The 22538-nt window shown below is 34.1% G+C and overlaps 2 protein-coding genes across 2 annotated transcripts in view; one reads left to right on the top strand and one right to left on the bottom strand.

Moving 5' to 3' along the window:
- Nucleotides 1-1617: 1617 nt before the first annotated feature.
- Nucleotides 1618-12835, bottom strand: LOC111706270 (uncharacterized). Its single transcript, XM_023479102.1, has 15 exons — nt 12656-12835; nt 12199-12285; nt 11529-11608; nt 11113-11175; nt 10876-10914; nt 10243-10335; nt 9096-9922; nt 8204-8531; nt 7867-7963; nt 6611-6657; nt 5825-5963; nt 5363-5542; nt 2392-5090; nt 2025-2240; nt 1618-1735 (listed from the first exon to the last, which is right to left on the bottom strand). Exons 1-15 carry the CDS (start codon nt 12725-12727, stop codon nt 1633-1635), a joined length of 5070 nt encoding a protein of 1689 aa, XP_023334870.1. The 5' UTR covers nt 12728-12835; the 3' UTR covers nt 1618-1632.
- Nucleotides 12836-13440: 605 nt separating this feature from the next.
- Nucleotides 13441-22538, top strand: part of LOC111706282 (sorting nexin lst-4) — a 51546-nt gene continuing 42448 nt past the window's right edge. Inside the window, exons 1-8 of the mRNA XM_023479117.1 lie at nt 13441-13627; nt 13834-13889; nt 14920-14988; nt 15541-15631; nt 15911-15998; nt 17397-17474; nt 21521-21573; nt 21885-21929. Coding sequence (XP_023334885.1) covers nt 13613-13627; nt 13834-13889; nt 14920-14988; nt 15541-15631; nt 15911-15998; nt 17397-17474; nt 21521-21573; nt 21885-21929 — 495 coding nt within the window. The 5' untranslated portion in view covers nt 13441-13612. The remainder of the gene's footprint in view (nt 13628-13833; nt 13890-14919; nt 14989-15540; nt 15632-15910; nt 15999-17396; nt 17475-21520; nt 21574-21884; nt 21930-22538) is intronic.

Here is a 22538-nt window from a genome sequence, read left to right as displayed (position 1 = left end):
TTGATCAAATTTAGATTTAAATTAATTGAATTATTAAATCTAGATTCAGATTTAGATTGAATGATTTATCAATTTTAGACTTCGGTTAACGATTGATCAAATCTAGATTAAGATTTAGAATTGATTGATCAGACTTCAGTTTAATGCTGAATCAAATTTAGATTTAGATTGATTAATTGATTTATCGAATTTAGATGAGATTGATTGATTGATTAAATTGATTCCTAGTAAATGGTCCTTGAAGTTTGAAACGTTTACCGCGCTGAAATCACATTCAGCGTTAGCGCACTAGAAAACCATTTCTCAGATACACAGTGTGGAGGGGGGGGGGGGGGGATTTNTCTGCCCCCCCCCCAAACAAAAAAAAGTTGAGAAAACTGAAATTTTGTTCATGTCTGCTAACTGAACGATTAAAATAACTGTCTTGATAAAAAACCGAGCCATGGGATCCAATATGGCTTTAAAATCATAGATTTCAATCAAATCAAAGTATGGTTTTATTCGCTCTTGTTTCATGAATTTCGGTCAATTAAAGTTATTCAGCTGAATTTGTCAATTAATTATTGGATACACATTTTAACAAAGTCTTTTTTTTACGATTCTGAACCTTATTTGGCTAATTTTTGTGTTACAATTTTCACCAAATGTCGGAGAAATAAGTTTTTTTTACAAAACTGTCAACCAAACTAAGGCCCTAATCTGTGTATCTAAGTTCCTTGAAGAGTGTGTGTCCACTAAGCCCGATACATTCTAGCTCCGAGCCGCGCTCAATTTGTTCCAGAGACTCGATATCCTCGTCACAGAATCCAGCATCGAAGTTCGAAAGTTCACTATCCGTCGAACAATCCGAAGAGTAATCGGTATCACTGAAAAAAAAGGATATTAACAAAGAATTTGAATTTTTAAAATAATTCTCCTTTATTTGATATATATTTTGATTTGTGTGACCCTCACCAAAGATAAGTATTAGAACTAAGACGCACAATACAAATTTTGGGAGTTACCCTAACGTTCACATCGGCAGCTTAGCATATCTATAAGCAGCACAAAAGAACATTAAAGACTCCTTCAAACCAAAATCTTCTCTTCTTACACCCCCCCCCCAAAAAAAAAAGATAAAAACCTGATATAAATGGATAAATTAATATCAGGTATAAATGAATAAATAGATAAATGGATAAATAAATATCAGGTTTAAATGAAAATTGAATAAATAGTTACATATATATGAATAAATACCTAACATAATATGGATAAATGGATAAATAAATACGGGCCTAATATTGATTTATTTATTCATAACGAAGGGCCTCATTTGTCCTCAAAGTGACCATAGAGGGGCCTGTTAGAATCGTATATATTGATAATATGGGTAAAATACCTAATATATAGATAAATCGATAAATAAATATCTTTCCCAGCAAAACCATTAGTTCTGCTCAAGGGCGGGAGGGCTGTTTTCCCAGCAAAACCATTAGTTCTGCTCAAGGGCGGGAGGGCTGTTTTCCCAGCAAAACCATTAGTTCTGCTCAAGGGCGGGAGGGATGTTTTCCCAGCAAAACCTTTATTACTGTGCACGGCGGGAGGGCTGTTTTGTCCTTATCGTGCCATCTCTTTCTTGAGATGTCTAAACTAGGAACAACTTACCTGATTTATATTTGAATACTGACAGTAGGGACAAAGATACTCATTAATCTTTTCCTCTAGATCTACTTTGCCACATTTCAAACTATCACTAAAAACAAAATATAATGAGAAGGGTAATCAATCTTTAATTAATCTTTTTTTAAACCAGAATTAACGAAAACGGCCACAAACCATGTTAATTCTTTGCCTTACAAGCTGTCTCCAGCAACGACTTCATTTGCATTCATTTAGGTTCATCATGACCTGATATTGTCAAATTAGCTTTTTTCAGTTTGGAAATAGAACATTAATGGATCAAGAAATGAATAAGAATTAAGGTTGTCATTTTTTCTTTCAATCTTCTGAAATATTGTGCCTCATAAAAAGTAAAATCTCACCTAATGTGATAAACAAGCTCTTCAGGTTTAGAAGCATCACAGGTAAAAGAACAGTCAACCAAGGGGCAGAGAATAGGGTGATTTAGCACATCCAACTCAACTCCTTTATTCTCCGCCTCAATCGCCTGTTTGTCCGCCCCAGGCAGATACTGGCAACAGATATGCAGGGGAGGAAGGTTAGGATGAAAAATATTGAGATGAAGATCGATGTCAATCCTGGGACAACATTTCTTTATTACTAACTAACAAGTTTTTTTTCCTTTGAAGTCAATTCATTGTTAAAAATTTAAACTTTGATTGAAAAGTAAGATTTCCAATTTCAATTTTTTTTTTATTTACTAAGATAATAATCCCAAGAGATGTTTCCCTAGTGCTGTGTCTTGAAAAACAATATACACATTGGAACTGATCATGTCCATGCTTTTTCACAATGTGTTTTATCAGTTTCCCAAATTCAGAGGCTTTCCCAAGGCATAATGAGCATCTAAGCGATCCAAACTTGTCCTCAACATGATCAAACAAGTGTGATTTGAATTCATCAACGCTATTAGTGGCATAGCTACAATTAAAGCTCATGCACCGAAAGAGACAGACAATTTTATCCTCATGAAGCTGAAGCAATACAGCTTTGGAACTCTTAAACTCAGTCACAAGGCTAGGGAGATATTTTCCTTTACTGCAAGTGAACCCATAATCTCTCTTCTTAACTTCAACCTTCCGGTGAGTTTCTGATAATGGAATAAGAAGAGGTGGAGCTTGCCGCCTTTTCTTTTCAACTCTGCTAATATCCTTTACGACATCAAACAAATTTGGAAGTTCTGGTTCTACATTTTCCTGTGACTTGGAACCTTGTTTAAGCTTTCCTTGCAGTGCAATAATCAACGATTCTGTCTTGGATTTGACAACAGGAGGCAATGTTAGCTCAATAGACTTTACTAGTTGGGGTTCAAGGAAGGTCTCTGGTGTGATGGGTCTGCATAGCTTAATCTTTGAGCAGAGAGGCAACTCAGAAGGTTCATCTTTGGCTTTCGATGCCTCAAGTTTATTCTGCTGCTTAATCTTCAGTGAAAGCTTATTGAAAAGACCAGTAACGGTTTCATGTCTTTTCTTGAAGGAATTTGTTAATTTCTGATCCAGCTTACCAGGATTAAATGCAAACTCAGTTTTCAGCAACTCCTCGATGTTTTCATTGGCTCCCAGAAAAACTTTAGGATCAGCTTCCTTTACTTCATGGGAAACATCTGCTTTAATAATGGGAGGACTAGTCAATGCTGCTAAACCTTGTTTCTTTTTAGTTCCACGGTTGTCCCCAGGAAACCAAGTTTTACTCTTTGGAGCTGGTCCAACTTTAGATTTTTTATTTGACTTGGGAGAAAATGCTGAGGATGAAGATTCCTCTAGATCTTTGTCCATCGGTATCAATACTTTCAGCTCTGGTGGTTCACTTTGTAGCACCTCTGAAGTGGCCTTTACTCCCACTTCGTCAATATTTGAACTAGAAACAAGATCATCTTGAACCTCAACATTATCCACATCATCCTCTTCGTCCTCTATAATTCTCTTTGACTTGGAACTAGATCCTTTTTTCATTCTTTTCTTCTTTTGTTTCATTACCTTAGGCTCGATAACAAATGTTTCTGTTTCAGATTCAGAGGGATCAGCAATGTTATCCTCCTCATTCGAGACATCTGACGTTTCTTTTAGTAGCCTGCCACTTCTTCGAGTATTAGGGGCAATCCTGCTTTTCTTGCCTTTTTTCTTTGAATGTTTTGGTCCTTTTTGTTTCTTCTCTTCCTCTTCAGGGGTAAACAAAAATTCCTTTAGTTGTTCCAAGGAAAGCTTTTCAACTTTATCTAGCTGCTGTGCTTTTAGCAATAGTTTTGCTGCTTCATTGGGATCAAGATTTGCTACAATCTTCTTTAAAAGTTGTTTTGTAAGTTCCTCCTTACCTACTCCTTCCTCCTTACCTTCTCCTACCTCCTTGCTGGCAGCATCAGAATGACTGGCTGCAGGGTTGATATCTTGCTTATCCAAATCCATTTGTTCATCATCAAGATCTTCAGCAATTGTCAGCCCATGATCAGAATCAGAATCACTAGTTAGTCTTGCTTCTAATTTATTTTTAATAGTTTCATGTTGTGCATCTTTAACCTTATCTTTCAAACTTTCGCCTATCTTTTCATTCTCTTTTGATTCAATTTTTGGATTTTGTTTTTTGGTTTTAGGTGTTGAACTAGATTCTGACATTTTCATTTTCTCTGGTGTTTTCTTGTTTACAGAATCAAACATATTAATTACTTTTAACTTACTGTTTTCATCCTTAATAGTCTCAGTAGGGTCATTTTTCTTCATTTTGGGAATCTTGAATGATTTTTTCATTAATTCTATTGCTTTCTTCTCATCCATTGCTTTCTTTCTGGGATCTTTAGACTTGCCTTGAATTGGTGCAGGTTGGTCAAGAACTTTGCCTTTGGTGGATGGCTTCTCCTCAGGTTTTGTTGGACTGATCTTAACCTCTGCACTTGGTGGATTTTTTAAATCCTCTTTTTCTGACTTCTCCTCTTCCTTATGGTGACGTTTTCTCATTTCTTCTTTGAACCTCTGCTCAGCCTCTCTTCTCTTGTTCTCCTGCTCCTCCTTCATTAGGCGGTACTCCCTGTAGTTGCGAGGCTGAATTGAGACCTGGGGTTGAGGGGCTCCAGGACCTAAAAATCTAGGTCTCATGTCTTGGCTGCCCATCTGTCCTGGAAAATGTGGAGGCCTAGGTCCCTGGTTGGGCATCCCAGGCCTAAACCCTTGCATAGACATTTGCATGCCAGGATGGATTGCATTCTTGGTGACACCCAGCCCTACATTTGATAGGTAGGCTGGCGGGTTAGTACTTGAAGTGGGGTTAACAACATTTACTGGAGGTCGTTGTCTTGGATCTCGCTTTCTTGGATCCAGACGAGACCCTGAGGTGGGCTGCATAGCCTTTACGGTGGGTACAGGTAGTGGCAGGTCTATGCGTGCGGTTGGCACAGGAAGTGGCAGGTTTGGAGCAGTGACAGGAATATTTGGAATTTCCTGGACACATGAACAAATATGATAAAATTATCATGAAATGATAGCAAAATAAAGGAATGTGAGCCCCCTGAATATGCAATAACTAATAATGGGAATCAAGATTTGAGATTTAATTTTTTTCTTTCATCAAAAATACACAATAAAAGAGACACGTTTGTTGTTTATACTGATTTAAACTCCAACTGAAAACTACTTATTCTGATTCTGCTGAATCAGCTTAAAATAGAGTTGGTTCTTATGATAAAAGAGAACATTAAATATTTGTTTTGTTCCTGTGGTGACTGTGCAGATTTTGTAACTGTATCATTTTGTCCAGGTGAGGTAGCTGTATCAGGGGAGGCTGGTGTATCCTGGGACGAGGTTACAGGACGAGAAGATGCTCTGTTGAGAGTGGAAGATGCAGGGGAAGATAGAGTATCAGGAGATGCAGTTTGTGTGTCAGGAGAACAATTCTAAAGTAAAACGACAATTAGTATATGTAAAGTGCCATCCATCACATTTTTGTTTTCTTTCCAGAAGACTTCAAAATTTATTTTCCCTTGAATCTGAACTAAGATTTAAAATATAACCCTAAGTAAAACCTAGCTTGTGTATTGCTTAAAAGCACTTCAATCTTTGGCTTAATAATTTTTTTTTGCTCAACCAAATAAATGCCAATGGTTTAGAAAAATATTGTGTTAGACATTACTTTTAAAATCTGAGTTGTGAAGTGGGTGGAAGGTCTTGAATCTAACCTGTGGTGAGACAGTTTGTGTGTCTGGGGATACAGTTTGTCTGACAGGAGACGATGTTTTAGCATGGAAAGGTCTCCAAGATGAGCCCCTGCTCCTAATTCCATTATCAATAACATTTCTATTATCCCTCCTATCCCATCTGAACAGAAAAGAAAAAAATAAGAAAAATGTAGCATGATAACTGATAAGTCAGTATAAAAGTTGGATATTAAATCAATTTCAAGTTTGGAGTTTTATTTCGATTGATGAAATAAGAAAAAATTGCTAAATAAGATTCGTTCAATTTTGATTCTTGATATTACAGCGTAAAAATAAATATCATTAAAAGCTAGAATCCCTTTAAACCCAGCCAGAATGAGTCATTTATTAGTAAAAAATTTGTGGATTTTCATCCATAAATAGACTGTGAGCGTAATTTCAAGGACCCTTCATGCAATGACGGCAACACACGATTCACAACTGTAACTGTTCAAAATTATGGAAAATATTGTAATTTTTCTAGGTTAATAAGTGTTTATTTAATATTGTTTCAATATTTTGTCCTGCAGTAGAAATGCTCAAGACTCAAGAGAAACTGCATTTGAAATTAATCAGTTTTCAACATTATAAACAATTATGTCTCATTCATACTTGATCAGACAAATCTTTTAAGAGAAACGTTGTAAATCGGGCATTGTAAATTTTGTATGAAGAACACTTGAAATTTCGCTTACAGTCTCTTTGAGAGGATTGTAAAACCACCAACCATTTAAATTTTTCAATCTCTGGATGACCTAAAACTGTTACCTGGAAGTGTGCTGAGTGCGTTCCAAAGGAATAGATTTAGGTTGATCCTTATTAAGTAATTATTCAAAACAAACAAAAAATAACCATAAATTGGCTGTTTTTTTCATATTGCCTTCAGTTTTAACATCACCATGGCAACCATGTAACTCAATGAGGAAAAAATAAAAGAGGTATTTTTTAAATATAATTTTTAATGTTCAAATTCAGTACTGTCGCAAGAAAGGTTGCTGAAGTGAACAACTTAAAGAATGATTATTAATATTAAAAAGAGTTTTCATTTCTTTAAAGTTTAATCGAAAATGTCAAATCCTTTTTGTACAATTATTTAGTAGGAAATTAGACGCAACATTCAAAAAAGAAAACAATCCAAACTCATTCAGTAACTAACGTTTAAAAAAAAAACACCGATTTTATGACGGATTAAGACGGATATTATGATACTCATCATGATTTCTTTTTTCTGGCTAAAAATTAGATTTCAATTAGATTTACACAAAAAAGCACAAATATAAAATGTATTAAAGAAAACTTTGGAACTGGCGCAAGATGGATTATAGCATTTTTATCAAAAAATTGATTAATAGTTTCACCTATAGCCCTATTTCGCCTGGGGGTGTAGGTCAATTTAACCCTCCCCTCCCCCCCTCCCCCTATCGTTTTTTAGCGATAACTCAAAAAAGTCTTTAAGTCATATTTTTTTACTTTTCTAACTAACACATGTCCCTCACTTAAGGCTAAAAGCTGGGCTTTTATACCTACTGCCTGAGTCCTCAGGCATACTGCCTAAATGCCTTATTTTACCTAAGCCAGACTAAATCTATAATTAGTCGATGGATTTCAACATTTCATAGCTCTTTGGAAAGTCTAAAACAAAAGCAAGCAAATTGCACAATTTTTCCAAAGAAATTTTGCACAGATTATTGCACAAACGCCTTCAAAAGGAATTTGCACATTTTCAGTTTTTCTTGAATACACATTCAGGTTTTAAAAATTTTGACAATGGTTTTTGCAAGATTGAATTTGCTGAGTCAAGGGCTTTTCAAAAATGTGTAATTTGTTGCCATTTGAGCCAATTTTTTTGTTGCTGAATAACTAGATTTTGCGATAAATATTTGGATTTTCGCAAATTTGCCATTTTTTTGCAGATTATTGAAGTTGGGTCCAAGGCCTTTCCAAAAACGTATTAAATGTTAAAGATTTGTATCACATTAAGAAAATATTATTTTCTGGTTTGAATGATTTGAATAATGTCCTGCCTTGTCTGTCGTTCTACCGTGTCCTCGAGGATCTCTGGAACTGGCCTCGGGAGATCTCGGCGTTGAATTATGAGACGAATGATCTCTAGATGATCGGCTAGAAAAAAAGTATTGTGATCAATCAATCAATCAACACAACCAATCAATCAATCAAAGGAATAAATAAATTTTCGAAAAAGGGGGCGAGGGGGGAAATGAATTTTCAATTTGTGATTGAAACTTAAGTGTAATTCTTTAAAGAGTAAATTTAAAAAACGAAAATTAAGCAAATTTTCTCTTCTTTATTAAGAATTACATTAAATAATAATGAATGGTTTTTTTTCAACCTTTAACTCACCTTTGGTCTGAACTTCCAGAATTTAGTCTTGAATCCAGACTGGATTTCTGTCTGGGTTCAGAATGAATTCTGTGCCTAGGATCAGAATTGAATCTCTGTCTTGGATCAGAATTGGATCGGTGTCTGGGATCAGAGCTCCCTTTAATCCTCTCCCCTGGGGATCTGCTCCCTGAAGCTGGATCCAGAATATCCGCCAGCTTAGCTCTCTCTCTAGGATTAAACATGGATTCAGGTTTTCTCTGTTTCTCATCTCTCCCACTGCTCCTAAATCTATCTTGTGTACTGTTTGTTCTTGGATTACATGATCCATAAGGATCATTGCTTTGTCCTGTAAATTATAATTTTTGATTAAAAAATCGTGAAAAAGCTTTTAAATTCTGTAAATTTTTTCCATGATATCAATCAGAGTAAACATTTAGAAAAAAATTTGATTTTTACATTGGTTTACTGATAAGATTGGATTCAGGAATATATGAATATTTAATCTTGTGATTGGTTTACTGATAAGATTGGATTCAGGAATATATGAATATTTAATCTTGTGATTGGTTTACTGATAAGATTGGATTCAGGACTATATAAATAGTTAATCTTGTGATTGGTTTATCTCATATATAAATATAAATATATAAATATATAAATAGTTAATCTTGTGATTGGTTTATCTCATCATCATTTTGAAAGTTTCCAATTTAGAAGAAACATGGTTTAATATAAAAAGAAGGGTATTAACTAAATCAGCAACTGTCTCCTTTGATTTCAATCGGTAGCATGCTCATTGCTCGTTTTCATCTGACTTTTCAGCTTTGGAAAAAATTATTAATACAAAGATTTGAGAAATTAAATTTTTTAACAGTCCCATTAATTTTAAACTTTTAAGCAAATATTATTCCTAAGCCGGGCAATCCCAAGTTTCTCTCTGGTCCTCTCTGAATCCCGGTAACGCCTCTCTCCAGAGTTTTGGCGAAGAATCCGACATCTTTCTCCGGTTTTGTGTCTTCATCATCCGAACCCAACCCAGGAATCCTATCCGCAGTGTCTTGAACAGAGCGTGAAGCTTTGTCAGGATTGAATTTGTCAGATACGAACCCTCCTGGAGAACTTCCTCTCAACCCTGGATTGAATCTATCCGAGCTGGAACCTCTTTCTCGTGATCCTGGCGTCCATAAATCCTTTCCATGAAACCCCTGGAAACTCTGTTTATCTCCACGAGGCTCTCCTCCACTACCAAGGATACCTCGACCCCCCTGTAGTCCTGCTCCTGGAGTTACGCCTCCACTTAAACCCCTGCCCAATGGGAACCCTCCACCTCCTCCCTGGAAGCCCCTGCCACCAGGAAACCCCCCTTGCATCCCACTGCTGTCCCCTATACCTTCAGGAAACCCAGCACCACCTCTCTGAAATCCGCGAGTCCCTTGTAAACCTGGACCAGGACCTAGAAACCCTCGGCCCCCCTGGAATCCTCTAAAATCAGACCCCGTGAGCGGGTCTGATACAACAGCATTGGGTGTATTCGCCCAAGGTTTGGGTTTCTCCGACCAGGGGTTGGGTTTTTCCTCCCACCGTTTGTGTTTATCAGCCCAGGGATTGGGTTTGTCTTCCCAAGGTTTAGGTTTATCATCCCAAGATTTGGGTTTCTCTTCCCAAGGGTTGGGTTTTTCTTCCCAGCTTGGTCGCTCCTCCCATGGACTTAACCTGGAGCCTTTCCTTTCACTCTCCCTGGAAACTCTAAATTCTTTAGATTTAAAAAAACATGCTCTGATTAGGGGTATGCAAAGAGTAAGGGGAAGGGCATTGCTTAGGATCAGGATCTTGATACGTTGGAGCCACAACATTTTGGCTTCCTGGATCCATATTCGGATCCAGTTTTACCCCTTTTTATACTTAATACCTTAACTGTGTCAATAATTGATAAAAACGGAAAAAAAATGGTGGGAAATGATTTTAATTATTTTTAAAAAGGGGGTGTGGGAGAAAAAACAAAAGACGCCAACATTTAAAAAAAGAGTATATATGTATGATGAAAGAATAGAGGTTTCCTTTGTGGTGTCCTGTGTGGGACAGTACTCTTCTGTTCTCTCTCCTCCCTGCTACTGTAATGCTGCTGCTCGTGAAGGGTTTGGAGATAATCACTAACATAATTTTATAATTCAGACAACAAAGAGAGAGTTGGAAGTCCAGAGCTTTGAATCTATTTCATTTTGATGCGAATCCGCCATGAAAAAAATGGATTGGGATCCAGGTCTTGAACAATTATTTAAGATCTATAATTTTTAAGATGTTCAAATTTTTTTCATTCTTCTTTCTTTTTTTCGAGTATTTTATGCTGAAACCTTTAGAGATATTGACATTTTAATAATTACTTAGTATTAAACAGTTTATATTTCTGTTTTGAGTGCAAAAAGTAAATATTTTGCCCCTTGGATTCGGATCCAAGAAGCCAAAATGTTGCGGACCAATGGATTATAAGCACTGGTTGGAACTTTTTTCTTTATAAAAGTCTGTAGTGTTTAAACCAATTCAAAACAAATCTTGTAATAAGAATCCAATGCAGTACTGTAAGCAAAATTATTATTAATGTTAAGACATTTAGAGAAAATGTTTTTTTTAGTTGTTTCTTTTCCTATTTAATTCAAGGATTTCTATAGAATATGAAAATTATGTTTATTTTCCTGAGATTTTGCTTCATTCCTTGCACAGGGCTGTGTGACCTGCAAAAAAGAAATTTTTTAAATTCTTTAATACCCCCTGGCCACCCATGAGTGTCCACAAAAAATTTCAGCACAATCGGTCCAGCCGTTTGGCCAGCTATAAGCAACATATATATATATATACGAATGTCTTGTTTTATTATATAGATAAGATTTTTTGATTTTTTACTGATACAAATAAATATAAATAAACTATACCTAGATTGCTGAGGTTTTTCGGTTTGTATTCTGTTCAAGTTTGTTTGACGGGACCCTGCTCCACTAAAACAAGAGCACAAATTTACTCGAAAATCATCACCCACTTTTAAAATCATTCTGTCCCAGATATTAGATATATTACTTGGGTAACAAGCATCAAAAAGGGCTATAAAACTTGCTTTGAGATGTTCAATGTCCCCCCCCCCTCCTTCCATGTAAAATTATTTTAACTGCATATCCCTGGTAAAATCGTTCTCGAAGATTTATGAGGGAAATTAAAAGATTGGAAAAAATTAGATTCAAACTATTTTTCCCAAGTCAGCAAAATAAACTCTGTAAACGGGAAAAATAATGGGGGGGGGGGGTATCAACGCCAAAATGGGGTATATATTTCAAAGAAAATAAATGTAGCCTACCTGTTAAAGGGAACCCCCTCGACCTTCTCGTAGAGCTTCTTTAACACCTCCTCACACTTCAACAGAGTCTCCATCCGAACCTGAACAGGAGTTCAACTTCTAAGGATACAGTTTTGAATCCCGGGGTGTCGTGCGTAGAGCGCATGCCTGCATGGAGAGCATACCCCCTGGCGTTTACACCGTTTTTAGATAATTTTATAACTGGAAAATCAATGTTCTGGCACTAACCGATATCTATTTAAATATTATGATTGGACAAACACTTCAAAAATTATCTTTGTTTCGAAAAAATAATAATTGTTTGATAATTTGAAAGGAAGACATTTGCGAGGAACAAACATTTTAAGCGTATTCCCCCTCAATAATTCATTTTATTTACATGCTTTTTATTTGCATTAATCTAAATTTGTGTTGAAATGATTAAAACAAAAAGGGAGGTAGGCTTTCCATGCAGGGTAGGCTGTACATACACGACAAAAAGGGGGGTAGGCTTTCCATGCAGGGTAGGCTGTACATACACGACACCGGTCCGAGTGACTACATTTTATCCTAATCCCTGGTTCATTTGGAACCCCTGCTAACCAATTTGTTGTACCGACTAATTCTGGTGCTCAATTATACTCTCTTACATTTTTCAACTTAAGTAAAAACAATGTTATAAAGAGATCACCTTCTTGAGTGGATTGATCAGGATCTCCAGTAAGCTTCGCATCTTCATCAGCTGGGGTTCCTTATCCTTATCTCCACTCTGCTGGATCTAAGATTATATTTACAATGAATCTCATAATATTACAGTGGCAAATGAAAACGATATTTAAGCCCTCTCATAAGTATTAAATCAAGAAAATAGTCTATTCAATCCATATTCAATGATCTGGTCTGTGTCAATGCACAATCGCTGTTTTGTGTTCATTGGGTTACTTTTAAATATATCTTGAGTTCAATACAACAACGTTTTCCGGGGGTTTTATCCATAATGTGTTAAATGTGAGTTGCATGTAAAAAATTGATAGGAGGGGAAGGAGGGGGTGTTCAAAAATCGTTATCTAGGAAATAATCGGGGCCGGGAGGTTGAATAAGGTAGAGATAAAAAAACATCAAATAAGATTGTGATAAAATAAATTTACCTTAAAAATCATTTTGTTTAGAAAAGGAACGTAGAGTTGCATAGACTGGAACTTGGCCGTGTAGGAATCCATTGTAAGAATTTACTTTTCTTATCAATAATGTATATCCTCCTACTACAAGTTTAACCCATATTGTTTTGTTTGTCTAAAAAAAAAACTTTATAAATACATTGTGATAAAATTTGGAGATCGTTTAACTGCATTTTTTGTTTAACACAAACCAACAGGCCGGCCACGTACATATTAGGGAATTTGAGAAATTTAGACTTTCGATTATTGGAGCGCAAAATTACAGAAATGCCGCTGAGAATGTTTCAGCATTTGGAGTCTTATCATTGACACTACGAACTATCTGAACTGAAAAATTCGCTGTCGAGTCGGAGGAAGAAAAATAGTTTTAATTTGCTCGATTAAAATTATCCAAATATCGGAACAATGTTTAATTTAAATGGTTAAATTGAACTAATGTCCAAATACCATACATTCAGCCGAAGATCAAAAAATTCAATTAAAAATGTATTCAGAAAAAAAATTTGCTGAATCAAGAAAACATCAAATTTTGATTTTTTTTTATGAAATAACGTTCAGAAAGAATTTAAACTGGGTTGTGATCAGGTGACTTGTAAGATATAACGATAGTTCAGTCGATGTAGCATCAAAATATTGTCAATCTTGAAGAATGTCGTCGTTGTAGCGATTTTATCAAAGCTGCACCAAACCAAACAAAAGTATGATCAACAGAACAAATTTTTGACGCCAAAATTAGTAAAAAGAGGCGTTTTATGTTAAAAACATCCATTATTTTTGAATGACAAGGCTACAAATGTGTATTTTTAATAAAATTTTCAGAAAAAAACTATATTCATGATTTTCCGTTGAAAACAAAGAAGTGACTCATATAGTAAATATCTGAAGGGGACTCACTCAATTATTGATTAGTTTTCAATTCTCCTCGTAATGGCAACACGACAGGTATTTTTAATAATTTTTTTTAATGGAGGGGGGGTATCGTTATGAATGCTCTGTCCTGAATTAGTCTTGTGTAACGTAGCCCAACCCATGAAGGAAAAAAATTAGTTTTAAGAATTTAAATTTGACGTCATATGCAAAATAGTTAGGAGGCGAGGGGGGGCTGTTTTTTTAATGAGTCATTAATTATTATGTATTAATGATTAAAGGCGAAAGTGTTGTATGATTTTGATGGAGAGTCAGGGACAGGAGAAATATCTATCAGGTAACTTAGTGCTTCAAAATAAAAGACTTTATCTGGAATTTATATTATCTCTGAGAAATGTTATCGTAAATGTTTAAATACTGTTTTTTCATGTGTTAGTAATTTCATCTGGTTAAATTTGGTTCAGTTCAGTAGTTCTATTGGATCCATCTGAAACAAAGAACAAAATGACAACGGGAAGGAATTAAGTCTTAACCAAAAACTGTAAATTTCTAATTTCCTTCTATCTTTTAAACCCAATATGTAGACCTTAGATGTTTAAACTGTGATTTCTGTAAGATTAATCAATCTATTGCCAAATTTTCCCTTTAAACCTTAACTTTTGTATTTAAGTGGGGTAATTTCCTAATCCTAGTATACGATTTTTGGACCCCCCCCTGTGATTAATTTTGACAATTTACCCAATATTGGGTTTGCAAATTATTAACTTTCTAAGTATATTTAAAGGTGGTTACAAATTATTTCAAAATTACTACTAAATGGGGGGGGGGGAGGTCCTTTGTCCTTCTCAGCATAAATGCGTCCCTTTTAATCTGTCACAAACACTGGTATACACAATCCGTACATAACAGGAGTCTGTGTTTAACTGTCTATATTCATATATTAAAAGTTACAGGTATATAAGTTGACCTAACTTGGGTCAATGAACTAAAGAAACATATATTTACAGGTTACAAAGATTTAAATGAGATACATTTATTTACTACAATGATAAGACATTTTGGAGACTATGTTGTGAATCGGACAATCCCCTGTTCAACCTAAGATTACAATTACCATTCCTTTAATGAATATATTATGTATATTAGTGGTCAGCAAATATATCTGTACAGTGTCTGTTACAGAAATGGTGATAATAACATTACATTGCTTGATAATTGATTGGTACATACACCGACCACACTTTTAAATCTTTTTAATGTTTAATACTGACAATAGACAAATTGAGAAATTGAGAAATTTGTCCTTTTGATGACAGTGCTCTCTCTACATTATAGGATTTTCAGTAAATTATTTTGTCTGTATTTAGGGAGGGAGAAATCGTTGTTATTACCAGAACAGATGTCGGAGAGGGCTGGTGGGAGGGTAGAAATTCCAGGTTATATACTTTAAATAATTATGTTGTCATCATTCTTTCCGAACTGTAGATAAACCTGGTTATAAATATTTCTCTCTTAATAAAAAATTATTTTGCGGTTTCTTATGTTGCTTAATTGTCCCTTGGGCTAATTGATTAAATAATATCCAGCTTTGGAAAGTATTCAAGTGAATAAAAACCAATGGATGTCAATCAATTTTATTTCCCGCTGCCCCGCTGGTTTGGATATTCGTAGGTTTGTGAAAACCTTGGACCAAGAAGAAGATATTGAACATCCCAATATGTTAGTTATAGATAGTTAAAGTTAAACCTTATTTAGCATATAAAGCGGTAATGTTTCCTATGAAGCAATCTGGAAATTTTTTTAAAGAAATGGCGACAGAAACAAATAGAAATATAGCCAATGATCACAATTCATTTCAGAGATTAAACATGTTTTGCAATAATAAATATTTAACTTTTGTTATTAGTCAAATGATCTTTTTGACTCCCGAAAATTTAAAACAGTCAAATCTAGTTTTTATGATTTATTTAAACCTGTTTTTTGTTCAGTGGAGAAACTGGACTTTTTCCAGAGGCTTATGTAGAAGAAACTTTTGGGTCTGATGCACCCCCCGCCATAGCTCCACCCCCTCTACCACAGGTTAGATACATCTATTCAGGATTATAATACCCCTGCTCTACTTAGGATTATTATACCCCTGCTCTATTCAGGATTATAATACCTCTGCTCCATTAAGGATTATAATACCCCTGCTCTACTTCGGATTATAATACCCCTGATCTATCAAGGATTATAATACCTCTGCTCTATTATAGATTATAATACCTCTGCTCTATTAAGGATTATAATACCCCTGCTCTATTATGGATTAAAATACCTCTGCTCTATCAAGGATTATAATACCCCTGCTCTATTCAGGATTATAATACCCCTGCTCCCGGTCAGCTGGGTGGAACAGGAATATCTCCTGTTGAAGAATGGTCAGCTGATCCTTGGAGCTTTCCAGGTTTAATATTATCTTAGAAAACATAATTTCAAGTGCCCCTCCATACAAAGACGAAACTTTAATCTGATCAAAATTTTCTAGGTTTAAAACTGTTCTGATAATTTCTATACATTTCCTGAAGTAGAAATGCGCAATTGAAGATATTTAATTATTTTTCTAAATTATAACCATTGATATCTAATTCAAACTTTATCAGAAAAAGTTGCTAAGGGTTTTGTTTTAAATCGGGCATTGCCATCTTTGCATGGAGTCTCACTTGAGTCCATTTTATCTTAACAATTTTTTTCCCTTCATTTTTAATATAAATGTTGTAAATTGGGCATTGCCATCTTTGCATGAAGTGTCACTTGAGTCCATTTTATCTAAACAATTTTTTTCCCTTCATTTTTAATATAAATGTTGTAAATCGGGCATTGCCATCTTTGCATGAAGTGTCACTTGAGTCCATTTTATCTAAAAAAATTTTTTCCCTTCATTTTTAATATAAATATATATGAAAGGTTTTTAACTGTTATGATTATAAAATGGTGTTCTAAACATTTTAAGAAATGATTATAAAATGGTGTTCTAAACATTTTAAGAAATATATTAGTAATAACTAATATCAAAAGCCTTGAATTTTACATGAAAAATAAATAAGAAAGACAAAAAACATTTCACAATTGTATGCTTACCACTGTATGATGAAAAGACAAATTATGTTACATTTACATTTTGTGTTATTTTAATTATAAATTTTTCTCTTCCAAGAAACTTCTAATAAAAAAAAATTGTATTGATATATATATAAACTTTACAGTGATAACCAGAGAACAATGGTTTAGCAAGACGATATTAAAGCAATACTTAAGTGTTTTTGATGTTGTAACAATGCAAAGAGTTTTACTGGACATTAATTTAGGGATAGGAGTCTGTTTACACTGCACTGCTGTGTCTTAATTATAACTTGATTCTAAAAGTCGTCTTGGAATTTCAGAGTTTCCTGGTTCTAACTATGTTTAATTTGATTATTTGAATTTCCTTTTTCCCGAGCTGAAAACTTTAGAATGGATAAACTTAAAATCCTGACTTCTTGATCCGAATATCCACTGTGGAAACTTTTCATTTTAGTCCTTAATCCACTCTTTTTCTCTCTCCTTGGACATCCGTTAATTGTTTTCTCCAATGAGAATATTTCTGTTCTCTCATTGGTTGCCCGCTTTTCTCTGATTGGCTGCTACAGTTTCTCAGATGATTAAATATTAATTTGAATTTTATCGTTTTTCATACGCTTTTAAGATAATCTTGCAAGATTATGTTAATCTGGAGATTAAGAAAAAGAGTGGATTAAGCCTTAATCCCGATATCCACCATTCAAAAGTTCCCAGCTCAGATCATTCTCTATTTTATCTGTTTCAGGTCCTAAACCTGGAGATCATCAACAGGTTCAACCTCAACCCCCTCAACAACAGCACCAGCAGGAGTGGGGGGATGTAAGTATCTCACCAGGGGGGTTATAATTTTGTTGACAAAGTTCCCCCCTCCCCCTCTGTCTCTATATTTTGCGCGAAGCAAAACATTATTCTGACATAAAAAGAGGGGCGTAAATTATTTTTCGGCTAAACAAATATCATATAGGGGTTCTTCGTTTGTTATTTTTTTTCAATTGTTCAAATGTGTCTCACCTTCTCTTAAAGTTAATTACAAAAAAAAACGGTCTTAATTTTTTCTTGTATTTACATAAAAAAAAAATCAATCACTCACGAATCAAAAAAAAATATCAGGGGAGGATCTGATTTTATTTTGACTTAAATTTAGGAAGATTTAAAACTCTTGGGGTGTATACTGTATAAAGAATGTTAGGAAACTCTTTCACGTTTTAGGCAAATATTGGAGACTTATTAGGCGGGTTTCAAACTTATTCTAGTCCAACTAGTTTTATATCAGTTTCAAAACAGGTTATCATGTACAAATGTTAAAATGTACGCTGAGCACCATACATGTTGTCCTTGTATCTGCACCTAGTCCCGCAAACCTATTATTATTTAAGATTTAAGATTAAGAAAATGTTGAAATGGTCTAATAGGACTGTAAGCGTAATTTTTAATGACCTTCCAGTGTCGATGCAAAGAGGGTAATGTCCACTTTACAACAGTAAAGCTTTGATCAAGTATTATTTTGTTAATTTAAATTGTTTTTGTTTTTTTGCGGATTCTCTGCAAAAGTGACTTGTGCATTTCAAAAAAAGCAATTATCAGAAAAAAGGGTATCTCACTATCTTCTACATTTTCAAGATTCCCGCGCGTTGTAAATCGGGTATCGTCATTTTTCCATGGAGGGACCCTTGAATTTACGCGTACAGTCCCTTTTAAGTTTCTCGTATTCTCAATTCCAGACCAGTATTTTTTTCAGAAAATAAACCAAATTTGTTTTTTCGAAAACTTAAAATTGGAATAAATTATTAAAGGGGCAGTTTACGTAATTCCATCTAAATAGGTGTATGTTTGATACACACAACTTTGCCTGCTCAAGAATGACTTAGGTGTCCCTCTTTTAAAATTGATTATTTTTAATTGCGTTCTTTATAGCAACTGAAAACAAAGCATCAGTATACCATATGCTTTAAGATTAAATAGCGACGGTATATTTCACGGGTTAAAAGGTGCAATTTTGATTTTGACTTCCCACTCTATGCATAAATTAGAATCAATCCAACCCCTTCGGGATTTAATGATAACTCATCGGGCTACACCCTCGGGGTTATTACCGAATCTCGAGGCGGTTTACATTTACATTGATTCTAAACTTTCTAAGAGTAAATAAGTTTTTAAATGAGCTGAATGTACTTAAAGTTAACTACACCGACAGTCCCTTGAACACTTAAATTATGAAAATACTGGGCTCTCAATATTATTTTGAGTTAAAATCTGTTAAGTAACAAAATATGAACTTGACTAATTTAAAAAAAGGTCTGTGGTGGTTGAATTTTCGATCTTAAACATTTTCTTATCGTAGCTTTGCACTCGCACTTGTATTGTGAATAGCTTCAATTCGTGAAGATGGCAATTTTCACGCAAATCTTTTGATAATCTATCTTTTTTCTAAATTGAAAAGAAATATTCAAAGCTAGAAACTTTAAATGCACGAAACCAGTTTTATTATTTTCTTCCCACAAAGAGATTAGCGGATTTCTTATTTGTCTAGTTTTCGTTCCTCCAATGAGCTTATCTCCATCTTGTAAAGTTTAACTCATTTCTTCTATTTAAAAGTTTCCAGTTAAGCTTAGAGAGTGTTCGCCAAAAAAGAAAGGTGTATAGGGTGAACCAGAATTGAATTTGAAATAATGCTGTTTTCCATCTAATGGTTGAGTCCTGAGAAAAATATAAAAAGCACATTCCTACTCTACAGCACATATTCTAGTGAAATTCAGCATAAATTGCTTGAAATTCTAGTTGGAGACATCTAGCGGTCGTAGTATGTCCTACAGAAAAGAACTAATATTTTTTAATATAAATCTAAGTATGAGTGACCCGAATTCAATTTGGAATGTTTATTGCAAATAGGAAAGAAACAGGGGGCAATATAATTCCTTTTTCAATCCCATTTGGGATTGACAAATTTGAAAGAAATGGGGGCAAATACTTTTATTGGGGGCAAATTTTTTTTATATGATAATTAAAAATAAAATTGGGGGCATTTTTTTTAAAAATTGGGGGCATTTTTTAAAAAAATTGGGGGCAATTGGGCAAATGTGTTAGTGGAATTTGAAAAAAAAATTTCAACTGGGGGCATTTTTTTAAAAAATTGGGGGCATTTTATTTATCCCCCTTTAATTTTACGTGAACACTCTCTTTAATGGCATGTTGCATAAATTATTCTCAATTGGAATGATTTACTTTAAGGGGCCGTAAGCGTAATTTCAAGTGACCTTCCAATCTCTATGCAAAGATGACAATGCCTGATTCACAACGGTACCCTTAAAAGCTTTGTCTGATCAAGTATGAATTATCTATATCTTTAAACTGTTCATTGGTATGCAATGGAGAAATTATGAATATTAATTACTTCTCGAGTCATAAAACTACATTTTTGATCAGATTAAAGTTTCATGCGTACCGTTGTAAATATGGTATTGCCATCTTTTCCTGGAAGACCACTTGAAATTACGCTTACAGTCCTTTAAAGCTAAAGCTTTTCTTAAGTACATTGCACTGATTTATGTACCACAGACAAATTAAATCCGGTACATGCAGTATGAGTGAGACAAATTTACCATGAAAACTAAGAAATGCCTTTAAAAACAATAAATTCAGTCAATACAAAATTTGTCAAATCATGTCTTTAAAATTTAAATTTACATATTTGAAGTTGGTTAAAATTCTTAAAGATTCGACAGGTTTTTATCAAGCTCTCAATTGTGATTTGTTTTAATTAGTTTAACAAAAACTAAAACCTTTTACTAATACAATTTATTCTCAAATATAAACTTTGAATTTGGTATGTGTTCTTTAGCAATGCAGTTATTGAAATTTTCATTTTGTTTCTTATTAGCATTAATATTTAATTTTTTTAATAATCATTTTTTTTTAAAGGGAATGTAAAGGAAAATTGAAAGGGGGTATAGTATGAAACCTAAGAATCTCAGGCGTTGAACGATACATATAAAACATCTATCTGATGTTTCTGTCTCGAGAAATTGATATAAACCTGTGTCAAATTTATACGAAAATTCATAAATATGCAATTTTGTATAAAAGTTGTATTATAAAACAGATCATATTCCACAAATACGAAACCAATCTGAAAACGACAATATGCCACAGAAACCTGAGAATCTAATGTTTGCTCCTGTTATAATCATTTAATTTTTTATCTTGTATTTTTAATTAATATAATTGATAATATTATTTCATATATTCCATATAGTCCGTATTACGTCAACAGAACTTCAGCCAATGGCAGTGCAGTATACTGGTCAACGTGATTTCCGTCTGTATCACGTCACCAGTTTACTGCACTCTCATTGGCGGGAGTTCTTGTGACGTAAGACGGACTTATAAATGATATTATCAATTATATATTTTAAAAATTAAAACTAAAAAAAATTTATAATTGGAGCAAACCTGAGACTCTCAGGTTTCTGTGGGATATAATCGTTTTCAGATTGTGTGCGTATTTGCTGAAAATGATCTATTTAAAGCTACTACTTTTTTACAAAATTTAATATATATAGATTTTCGTATAATTTTGACACAGTTTTATATCAATTTCTCAAGAGAGGAACATCAGATAGATGATGTCTTATATGTATCGTTCAACACCTGAGATTCTCAGGTTTTATCCTATACCCCCTTTCATTTTTCCTTAAGAGTCCCTTTAAGGAGCCCAGTCCGCCAAAAAGTTTTTAGTATTTTTTTTTAGTAATTTAAAATTATTTTTAATTTTTACTATTTTAAATTTTTGTGAAAAAAAAGCAACATGCACAAGGAAAGTTAATGTTCATCAGGATTAAATTAATAATTTGTTCGTTAATTTATTCTCAGGAAACTCTAATGTCAGCGTCACTGTTGAAATCATAATCAAAATATTAGATCCTGTAAACAAAAAGTTTAATGTTAAATTAAAATATGAGAGGGAAATTTTAAGTTATAAGCTGAAGGGTCTGAGATGCTGGATGGTTGAATCTGCTGAACAATCTAGAGATTATTTCAAGTATTGGGGGGAGGGGGGAAAGACTTAAGTCGCTCAAAAATCCAGAATAAATTCCGAGTTTAAGCAGTTTTCGAAGTGTCCTCTTTATTTAAACGATTTCTCCCCTCATCCAGGCCCACTTTACTTTCCCTTTCCTTTTTTTTGGCCAAACCTCAAAAAACCTTGTTATAACATTAATTTTGAATTAAAAAACAGCCTCAGTTCACTGGTCAAGTCCAGCAGTTTAATTCAAATCAACAGGGACACAAAATCATAATTAATGATGCATTAGTGTATTTTGATTTCATCATTTTTAAAACAATATAAAGGTTTAAAAACCCAAACGAACTTAACTTAACAAATTGCTTCTTCTTATAATTTTTGTAATGATATCTTGACAAAGGATGTATTTTGTAGATTGAAAATTAAATGATTAAACCACGTAGAATAAAGGTAGCAGATTTTTGTAGATTGAAAATATGCAAGAGGGAGTTGTGTAGAATAAAGGTTGAAACTCTGATAAAATGAAAGATAATATATATATAGATACGCTGGCAGGTAGAAATTTGAGGTCTTGAGAAAATGTGCAATCAGCACCATCCAGGGAGTAAGGAATAGAAGGGAGATATAACTGACGCGGTTCGCCCTACCATATGATTATACATGCTTTGCAGACGAGTACTCCATTTGTATATGAAATATTCAGAATAGGTTATTGTATACGCAGTAAATGTACATCAGACAAATACTTCTTATACAAATGAAGTACCGTCTGCAAAGCTTGTATAATCATATGGTAGGGCGAACCGCGTCAGTTATATCTCCCTTCTATTCCTTACTCCCTGGTTCTCAAGCATTATGAATACGATT

The sequence above is a fragment of the Eurytemora carolleeae genome, unplaced genomic scaffold (genome assembly GCF_000591075.1).
Source record: "Eurytemora carolleeae unplaced genomic scaffold, Eaff_2.0 scaffold465, whole genome shotgun sequence".
Taxonomy (NCBI): domain Eukaryota; kingdom Metazoa; phylum Arthropoda; class Copepoda; order Calanoida; family Temoridae; genus Eurytemora; species Eurytemora carolleeae.
The sequence above is the reverse complement of the archived record's forward strand: the minus strand, read 5'-3'. Positions and strand labels throughout refer to the sequence as shown.

Excerpts from the sequence above, each read along its gene's own strand:
- LOC111706270 (XM_023479102.1), bottom strand. The coding sequence starts at position 12,727 with ATGGATTCCTACACGGCCAAGTTCCAGTCTATGCAACTCTACGTTCCT. Across the intron at positions 10,336-10,875 it reads GGAATGAAGCAAAATCTCAG|TGATTATCTCCAAACCCTTC; the intron begins GAAAATAAACAT and ends AAATTATGTTAG. Across the intron at positions 5,964-6,610 it reads CGCACTCAGCACACTTCCAG|ATGGGATAGGAGGGATAATA; the intron begins GTAACAGTTTTA and ends TTTTCTGTTCAG.